At 43.0% G+C, this 9,854-nt stretch overlaps 2 protein-coding genes across 2 annotated transcripts in view; both read left to right on the top strand.

The window, feature by feature from the left end:
• Positions 1-4,339, top strand: part of nop53 (NOP53 ribosome biogenesis factor) — an 8,482-nt gene extending 4,143 nt beyond the window's left edge. Inside the window, exons 5-12 of the mRNA XM_005926585.3 lie at positions 23-78; positions 560-655; positions 943-1,044; positions 1,158-1,325; positions 2,340-2,515; positions 3,389-3,455; positions 3,832-3,908; positions 4,020-4,339. Of these exons, the coding sequence (XP_005926647.1) occupies positions 23-78; positions 560-655; positions 943-1,044; positions 1,158-1,325; positions 2,340-2,515; positions 3,389-3,455; positions 3,832-3,908; positions 4,020-4,080 (803 nt within the window). The 3' untranslated portion in view covers positions 4,081-4,339. The remainder of the gene's footprint in view (positions 1-22; positions 79-559; positions 656-942; positions 1,045-1,157; positions 1,326-2,339; positions 2,516-3,388; positions 3,456-3,831; positions 3,909-4,019) is intronic.
• A 3,237-nt stretch (positions 4,340-7,576) lies between these two features.
• The window catches only part of LOC102309928 (gap junction delta-2 protein), a 35,480-nt gene continuing 33,202 nt past the window's right edge, over positions 7,577-9,854 (top strand). The window contains exon 1 of the mRNA XM_005926586.2: positions 7,577-8,669. Within this exon, the coding sequence (XP_005926648.1) occupies positions 8,599-8,669 (71 nt within the window). The 5' untranslated portion in view covers positions 7,577-8,598. The remainder of the gene's footprint in view (positions 8,670-9,854) is intronic.

Below are 9,854 nucleotides of genomic sequence, written 5' to 3'. Positions count from 1 at the left end.
CCCCCCCCCATTTCAATTACAGCCAAAGATTTGGGCGAACCCTGGTATCTTCAACAGACGCGCAAGAAACTTGTCAAGGTGAGAATAACAGTTGACTAAGATTAATCATGCTGTCTGAAGTGCTCCAATTATGCTCATTTACACGACCTACTAATTGCCTTATTTTGGGGGGTTAGAATAGGTTCAGCTTGGTGTTAATTTGCATAGATGTGCATGGACCCCATGTATTCACGCTTTCATATAATTACAGAACGTATTAAGGTTGTAGTAGAGGAAGCTGCTCATTCATTCATTGTGTGCAGAGATACTGGTTTGACATCACGGCAGTGTGTTACATGGCAGTGTAGATAAATAATGGTATAACTTGACTACAGCAGTGTGATAAGCGGGTTGGCAGCAGTGTTTTCTGTGGGAGGGGGGGATAACTGTTTGGCACAGGCTGTAACTTTTCAGAACCCTTACGTGTAAGATAGGGGGAGGGCTTTAATTGATTCGAATCGGTGTATAAAAATATATTTGTTGTTTGGTTTTGTTGAAGTGTGGTATTTTGATATTTCAGCGTCCAGAGAAGCTGAACGAGAAGCCGTCTGTGCTCCCGGCTGTAGAGGTGATCGCTCCGGGAGGGTCCTACAACCCAGACTTTTTCTCGCACCAGGTAAATTAAAAACCTGCATCTTTGGGTGTAGTTACTGATCCTACATATTGAAATGTAATTTCGAAAAAGATTAAAGTGTTGCATAACTGTTAATAATTTAATATTAGTGCTCTTTGGTGCAAAAAATAAACATGGTAACTTTTATGTAGGCAAATTCTAGAATGGAAACAGTATTTAGAGCAAGGTGACTTTGAAACTATGGCCCCAGCCTAACAACCACCGACTTAGATTATTATAACGCTGAAGCTGGTAATTAACAAATGTTCATCTCTCTCTTCTGAATGCAGGAATTGCTCAGGGAAGCCCATGAGGTGGAGTTGAAAAAGAAGAAGGTAGAAGACAAACTAGAGAGACAGCTGGCTTACAACAAAGCAGACACAGCTACAGAGGTACAGCTGACAATTCCTGTAGCTCGCCTTCATCTTTCACTTTGTTTTTGGTGCTGCTGGTGAATGTGTCTTTGACTTTTTTCAATTCTATTGTGCGTTATTGCGTTTTTCAGGAGACAATCCTCCGTGAGCAGGTAGAAGGCTTGGTAGAGGAGAGTGAAGAGGAGGAAGAAAAAGATGCTCCAAAAGAGGATGGGGAGGAAGTGGCAGTGGGAGCCATCGCAGTGGCCGACAAGAAGACTGAAAGACAGAGAAAGAGAGAGAAGGCAGAAAAAATCAAGGTACGGCTACAAGAAGGTTTAAAACATCCCAAATTACAGTGACCCTGACCCTAAGAAGTTTTCATACATCTGCAAAAAGATTGCACTAAACCCAAAGTGCAATGATTTTCACAGCACACATTTTGATTTGCCACTGTTGGTAAAGGACGGGTTTGTTAAGGACTGCTTCTTTCCACTTGGGTGGTCCTTCTGTATACATGCTCACTGTCGTGGCTTATTAAGGGCACCTAATGGAGTCACTATTGGGCTGATGAATGTGTGCCTACAGTGAAAAGCCAAAAAGTTCCACTGAAAACTCATTAATTGCATTTTATTGTATTAAGATTTTTCACTGATGTCTGTGTAAGAATATTTAGTTCAGTTAGAGTGGTGGGTGGGACTTCAATACTCACGGACGCAGCTGGCAATATCTGCTCTCCCTGAAACCATACAGGACCAAGAGTAGAAAAAACTAGTGGAAACTGAAGTTTTAAAGTTAGTCTAACAAGCTCACCTCCTAATACCCATATTATCATTCCACTCACATTTTAAACATTTATCTCACTGCCTAAGACTCCAAATTAATCATTTTAATAAAGTATACAATATCTCTTAAACAGTATAACAGTACTTGATATAAACACACCAGTCAGAACAGATGGGTTAGACGTGAGTACATCAGAGGGCAGCTCAGGTTGAGCAATTTGGAGTCCAAGTTAGAGGCAAGGCAGAGATCATTTGGACATGTACAGAGGAGGGACAGTGGATACACTGGACAAAGGATGACCAGAGATTCATGGATTTAATGAAGATGAATATGCAGAGGGGCAGTGTGATAGAGGAGGGCGTGAGAGGCAGGTGATCTGCTGTGGTGACCCCCTAAATAGGCAGCCAAAAGAAGAGTCAGAACAAACGGCTCAAACGTAATCTGATGACTTCAACACTTGTAAATAGTTAACCTGAAATCTGAAGGGGATAAAACATGCGTGTATGTAACACAGTCCACTCATGGCTCTCTTTTAAACCCTAATATAGGAGCAGCAGCGGTTGACAGAGAGGCGACAGACTGAGCAGCAACAGCAGCTCTTCCAGCTTCGCTCCATAAAGACCTCAATCAAACAGCAGGAAGAGACGACCCAGATCAGACAGAAACGACGCAAGGCCAAGGAGGAGGCCCAGAAAGCTCAGCCCAGGCGACTCGGCAAACTCAAGTACAAGCCTAACATGTTTTTTTACACACTCATACTTACGTGCTCCAGAGTTTTAACAACTTTTATACAGTCTGAGGTGCAAAATGGTTTAAATTGTGATGACAGGTTTGTTTGTTTTTTTTAAGTTTGATTATTTCTTTGTTTCTTTGACAGCTGTTGTTGTGAAATCAAAAAAAAAAATCTGATTATGACAAGGGAAGTTTGAACACTTAGACTCTTTATTGCTCATCTGGGTTTTCTCCTTCAGTCACAGCTGCTAATGGGGACAGAACTGTAATCCTGTAAAGTTGTACAACAGCTTCAGTGCACTCTAGTAATGGCTGCTATTCCTGCTAGCTATGAAATCAAAATATTGTTTTTAACTAAACAAAACTAGCATGACAAGTCATCTGGTAACAGTCAAAGCAAGGTTTTTCCCAACTGTTTGGGAGATTTACTTATTTCCACAGTGGTGGAAAAAGTGGTGGGTTGTTGGGATTAAATCAGGGTCACTGAGTAGTTTCTAAACCTGCATGATTGGCACTTTAGTCATGTGATCCTACACTGCCATCATGGTTGTCACATGTTCAAAATGGCTACCAAAATAAATCACATGGTTAGCGGTCACACATTTCAGTTTGCTTGTCTTCTGTCTTTTTGTAGCTTTTTAGCATCAAGCTGCTGAAATAGTTTCAGCACTTTGACAAATCATAGCTGAATCATCATCTATGATTCAGCTTCCCCCGCCTGGTATTCATCCATTTTCAAACGCCCTCGCCCCAGCTCAATTTTCTGTTGGTAGTGGCCAACATTGTCTCAGCAGGGGTCATTTTTGGCTATAAATAGCCTTTTCTATCCACGTCTTTAATGTTTGCTTTATATGTTTCTTCACAGGTTCCAGCCTCAGGACATGGAGGTTCAGTTGAGCGACGAGCTAGCCGGCTCCCTGCGACAACTCAAGGTACTTCAGAAGCACTTTGACCTCCGTGAGCAAGGACACAGTTTATCTGTAATGGGTTTTGGCTAATTTGGCTGCTGTATTATCTTCAGCACTTCTCCACTATTCAAAGCTTTATCCCATTCTCTCATACTGTGCTGACTCGCTTTCCCCACAGGGATCATTAGTTTCATTTGATGTAATTGCTGGTGGAAAATTCCCAGTCCTTCCCTCTTATCTCCCCCAATTATGTCTTTGAATAATACTTAAATCGGTCTTTGTGATGAGAATAGGATTTTATGATGCACGTGGGAATTGCATATCCAGTGAGAGCAGCGTGACATTTGTGTCACATGGCTTTGTTTTGACTATTTCTTTGTGTAATGTTGCGACTCCACAGCCAGAGGGCAGCGTGCTCATGGACCGCTTCAAGAGTCTGCAGAAGAGAAACCTTATTGAACCCAGAGAAAGAGCCAAGTAAGGACCTCTGCTTCGCTCTTACATAACATCTCATCAAAGGCCCAGAGTGATGTGTGAATTCATAAGGTGTGTAGTGAATAACATGAGTTTCCACCCTCTCCCTCCTAGGTTCAAGAGAAGACTCAAGGTGAAGTATGTGGAGAAGAGGGCTTTCAAGGAGATTAGTTGATGCCGACATACACATCACGGGACTGAACGCAAGAAGCTGGGAGACTTTTAAACCACCAGTGCAGAATAATGGAACTGTGTATATACGACATAATGACTGCTGAGGGCCTGCTGGGCCCTTTCAGACTGATGTCACCTGCAGCAGTGATATATAAACTCTGACCAAGAGTGCTGGATATGAGTTTTAATTGTTTCCTGTAGTGCATCTGCCATGCAGTGTTTCTATAATTTCTTTCAGTTAAATACAGATTACTGTATCATTGTGTGTTTGTGTTACATAATGTCATGCCTATCAGGGCACGATCAAAGGGTTTGTAGTAAATGGCCGAGTCCAGCTGTCAGTGTGTCACTACGCTGCTCATACAAGAGTACACTAGGTTAATGAAGGGTTAAACCCTGCAGTGGTAATGGCAATATGTCAGCTCATTGCTTAAGATTATGCCATATTCACACACCTAAACATTTTTCTGTGCTTGTTTGTTTTTATATATTGATTACACAAGTCCATCATAGAAGCTGCTCAAATGAGATTGCATCATTTAGTCTGTTTTCACAAATAGTTAATACACTCTGCTTTAGATGCTAGGATGCCCACATTATATAACAATTTGCAGCATACAAAGTTAAGGGTACACAATAGAAACAAAGTATGTCTTTTTAAAATCCTCAGTTACATTAGTTGATTAAGCTGAGCTTAACTGAAGTAGATTAATGCATTTCTCTTTTTTTTTTAATACTGGGTTTAAAAAACAAACAAACAGATGGGCTTGAGGAAGTTGGCATGTGATAATTGATTCCATCCCGCTGGCTTAAAACCATAATTGCCTTCGGTGTCCCACTGGCGTGAACAAGGACCTGCACGCACACACACAGACACCCACGCCCCGTCCCCTAAGCCCCATGGTCCCTGGAGTTGCTCCAAAGCTTCTTATCTGTTAATCAGTGTGAAATTGTAGTCTTTACCTTCAGTGTCCACAAAAGGGCTCCCAACCACATGCATGCTAGTCGGTTGAGCTGTCCCTCCTCCCTCTCAAGACAAACTGAGCACCTGACCCTGGGCTATGCTCGTTTGAGCACTTATTAGTGGTGATGACGCCAAATTACCTGCTGATGAATTAACCTGCTGACTCATAAAGCCACAGCTCGTCTCCAACCCCTCGTTCTATATTTAAAGTTTTTACGAGATACTGGGCCAGAAATAATTTTATCAAATAATTTGTTGTACAGATATTTTTGTGGATGTTGCTGGTTTTTTTTTTTTTTTTTTTAAGTATTTGGTGGGTTGTATCAAAAAAATTGAGGCATTTTGACATGTAACACCAAATCTGTAGGACTTCATGGGAGGTGACGGGTCTGGAGAACTGAGATTTGATAAATCAGGCCTATGGTGAGGCCTGCAGCTCTACAACACTATCACCAACTGCACATAAACATACCGTGGCTAATCAACATAAAAAGATTTTTTTCCTTTAATTTGTCACCAAGCTGTTTCCAAACTAATTTCATTGTTTTAGTCAAAACAAAAGCGCGCACATCACCATATAAGGATATTAGTGTTTTCTCCTGCACTCATGCCAGTGACCGACTGCAGCCAAGTTGTTTGCTCCCCTCCCGTTTGCCCTCCTCGCTTCACGTGTGAGACATGGTGCTGCCAGATTGTGTTGGCATGAGGAGTAGGAGGGATTACGTGTGTGCGCAGTCACTCATTACCTCCTTCAGAATAGATTACTACTCCTCTGGTCTGCAGAGCCAGCGAGTAACAGTGGAAGCCTCTAAAACACTCAGCTGCACTGCATGGAGATGCCACAGTGTGTGTATATGTGTGTGTGAGTCAACGTTGTCAAGTGATCTCAGGCTTGTTTGCTGCAAAGTGACAGGCATTTTTCCCCTCCCTCTCTCGTGCTCTTTTTTTTCTTTCTTATTTTTTTTTGGGGGGGGCGGCCCAGTATCCTCCTGCCTGTCTCACCTTGTCCTCCTTGCGTACACGCAGCACACGCAGAGGCACGTGGACGCACTGAGCTCTGTGATGCAGGATACAGGCATATAAAGATCCCAGAATGACCCCAAAACAAGATACACTTCAGACAAGGAGCAGTGCTGAAAAACCATATACATTTGTTGTGTTTAGAATGTACAATCTGTGTGTCAGAGCACCTGTCAAATCAACACAGAAGCTCTCCTAACTCACACAAAATATATGGACTGAAGTCGACATCTATCAATCTTTGAATCCAGGTGTTTTCAGTCCCAGTACTCACTTATTCTGAAGGGGAAACTAGCCATAGAAACCTATTGCTTTTTGTACCATACTGTAAATATACCTTTTAATCAAGTTTATTTGATTAAAAGGTATATTTTAATCAAATAAAATATTGATTCAAAGGTGCAGCTACACAGTGCTGCACCTTTTCAGCACTGTCTCTGAAACTACAGGAAATGTGTACTGAGGAGCTGAAAGTCAAATATTTTAATATTAAACAGTAAAAAATAAAGTCAAATATTTTCAAGTTTTTGTTTTTAATGTCATTGCAAAGTAAATATGGGATTGTTCGAACAAAATAGCCAAAGGAGGACCCTATCCTTTGTGCTAGATTCGGGATTCATATTTTTTCTGTAATACTGAGTAGGGATGCCCTGAATGTGAAATATCAACACTCGTTTGTTTTGATTTTGTTCTTTTCTGGCTTTCTATCATCTTTAAAAGTGCTTAAACACACAATTTTTCCACATTAAGCCTGTGGAAAATGGATGTAATAAAAATATCAGAAGGTACAAGATGTGACATCTTATTTGCAAATACTGACATTCAGCCAATATACCCATCGGTTCCTCATTATTGACTAATATTTATATCACATTAATATTTATATTACCACTGCAAAATATATCTAATGTATATCCCTTATAGACTATTGTCCAGGTAGTATTTAAAAGCCTTACTAGCAGCATATTACATAATATCTGAATTATTATTTATCACCGTAGATCATGAAACAGACTACTACAGTGCCTCTTTGCAACATCTGCTCTGTGACATTTAATGATGATTGATGCATTTGTTAACAAACAAAAAAAAGAGCAACAACGGGAAGAATCACTGATAATGAAAACACCTAGATGTTTGGTCATGCGTGATTTTCTCGCATAATTACTGATGGTGTGTTTGAGTGAGTATCTCACACACACAAACACACACATGGAGCGCTTCCATCGTGTTCTCGCTCTGTCACACACTTCCCCTGTGTCGCCTCAGTATCCTTGCATAGCCTCGGCGTGACACTGCCTCTAATGTCTCCGTCTACAGTGTACAGTAGGTATCACTGCACAGACGCGAGAACACAATGGATGGCAAAAATGTAAATGCAGGAGAAAATCGTGTGTGGCGGAAGAGTGAAAAACTGTTTGTATGGTATGATGGGGAGGTGGAGGGATGGGGGGGGGATAAACACGGTGATGGAGAGTGAGTGAGAGGGAGCCAGAGGGGGGAGGAGCAGAGAGATGATTCCTCGCTCTAATCCTCTAGACACACGCTCGGTCTGGCTGCCTACTGGCTCAGAGAGACAGAGGGAGAGAGACGGAGGCAGGTGGAGGGCGCACACAGAGAGAAACCAAGTGGGAAGGAAAAAAACAAGATGAAGGGAAGAAAGGAAAGGAGCGCTGCCTCTCGTAAAGCACGCTGACAGAAACAAACAGAGAGAGAGAGAGGCAGGGAGGAACTGGATAACCCAGCGACTCCGGCACGGTTTCTAGCAGAGGGAAGGAGGAGGAAGAGTGCGATGCTACAGTGCTGCTCTGCCTGAACCAAAGCAGGAGGGAAGGAAGGAGCAACAGAGAGGAGGAGGAGAAGGAATCCCTCGAAAAACAGCCTGAAGAGTGGACAGAGAAAGAGGATGGAGGAGAGGAGAACACGCAGAAACCCCTGGCTGCTCAGGCTCACATGAGTGTATGGACCTCTGCCCGTTACTACAAGATGCTGTCAAAGAACGAGCGTACGAGGGCGGAGTGTTAGTGTGCGAGCGATGGATGTCTGTTTGCACAAACTACGGCCGCTCCGCAAAAGTCAGCAGAAGTAGACGAGAGGCTCGGGTCTCTGTCAGAGCAGGTGTGTGCGAGTGTTGGTGTGAGAACATAGGACACACCAGCTGTTTTAGGAGGTAAACAGAGCCGGGGTAGCCCAGAGGAGAGGAGAAGGAAGACACGTTCACGTGAAGAAGTGCATGGAAGGCGAATCGCACACGCGGAGTCAGGAGTCACAGTTAGTGGTGTGAGGAGAGCGTGGCGGACAGCACATTTAATAGAAGACACGGAGTTTACAATGAGGTGTCACTGAGCTTCTCCGGGGTTCCTGACTTCTCTATACCAAAACAGCCACCTGAAGCCACTCCCTACCTCAACTCAACCTAACAAGTGGACTTGAACACTGAGAGACAAGGACTTGAACCCCAGCTGTCTGGGAAGCCCACCTGAAGTGAGTCAGTCCTGACTTTCTGTGCCCAGTGGATGCCTCCTGACTCCAACCATGGGAGAATGGACCATCCTAGAGCGCCTCCTGGAGGCCGCTGTGCAGCAGCACTCTACTATGATTGGAAGGTGAGCTGTTGAAGACGTGAATGCTATCTTTTAATTGAAATTATGTGCATGTGTCCTTATCTATATGTGTTTCTACAGTATAGTAAGTGTGTGCATGCTGACTGTGAGTCCCTCTGTGCTCACATTCAGGTCCAGTGTGACAGGCTGCAGGTTGTGGGGGGTAGGTGGGTTAGTTTCTTTAATCTGTCTGGGTGATACGATGGGAGGGTTATGCAGCCATAAGGGCTACTATTAGTCCACACAGAGGACTAAAACATCTACAATTCTGTCATTCCCAGTTTTTGCCATGTGCTTCTCCACGCTGATGCCTCCCTCCTTGCCGTAACATCAAGTTGGTTTCAGAAGCCAGCACGCTACACAAGCGTGACTCAGTTGACAATTTACCACAGTTTTCTTCACCTCTTGTCTTTTTCTGTCAAGTATGAGGTCATCTTCTTTATCTTTACTCCCCCCCCAAAAGAAAAAAATCCACGAGCCACAGCCGATCACAGCAGTTATGATTTATGCATTCTCTAACATGCCGAGATGTGTTGCATCTTAGTTGGAGTAACTCGTTCTCAGGGCCGCAGGACGAGCAATTATTCATGAGCATTTTAGCACATCGGCTCTGTAAACATTATTAGAAACGTCTTAACATCAAGTAAAGGACGTATTCCTGAGTATGAAGGCTTTCTCAGGATATGTGTGAAACCGCAAGTTCAACTTAAGTTCATGAGAAACCATCTGAATTTGCAGTTTAAACCAATTCCCTCCAGCTACTGACTCACCCTTGCTAGTGGTACTCTTGAATTATTGAGCGAATGAATGTTGGGCAGTTTATAAAGTAAACGATGCGTGGAGTTTGTTTTTTTCCTGGATGAGTCTTCTTCTGCTTACAAAACTCTGAGTGTGAAGTTTGTCGTGTTGACTTGAAGCTTGATTTTGAGAGTCAGACTGGTCAGAGTCGTTTCCTTTGGTGTTATGATACATGGTTTGTCAGCATTTGCTTTCCCTCATTCACGAGACCCTGGGAGCACACTGTCCCTCATCATCTAGGCTAGTCATAATGGGTGTGGGGTCTCAGCAAAGAGCGGGAAGGAGAAAAGACAGAAAGAGAGGGTAGCTAAGGAGAAACTCAAAAAGAACAATGACATCTACGGAGGCAGTGAAGGGAAAGGGTAAACATTAAACAAATCAAAAAGCAGA

This window comes from Haplochromis burtoni, unplaced genomic scaffold (genome assembly GCF_018398535.1).
Source record: "Haplochromis burtoni strain Fernald_Lab_line unplaced genomic scaffold, NCSU_Asbu1 Contig_94, whole genome shotgun sequence".
NCBI lineage: Eukaryota > Metazoa > Chordata > Actinopteri > Cichliformes > Cichlidae > Haplochromis > Haplochromis burtoni.
This window is presented reverse-complemented; position numbering and strand designations above follow the sequence as displayed.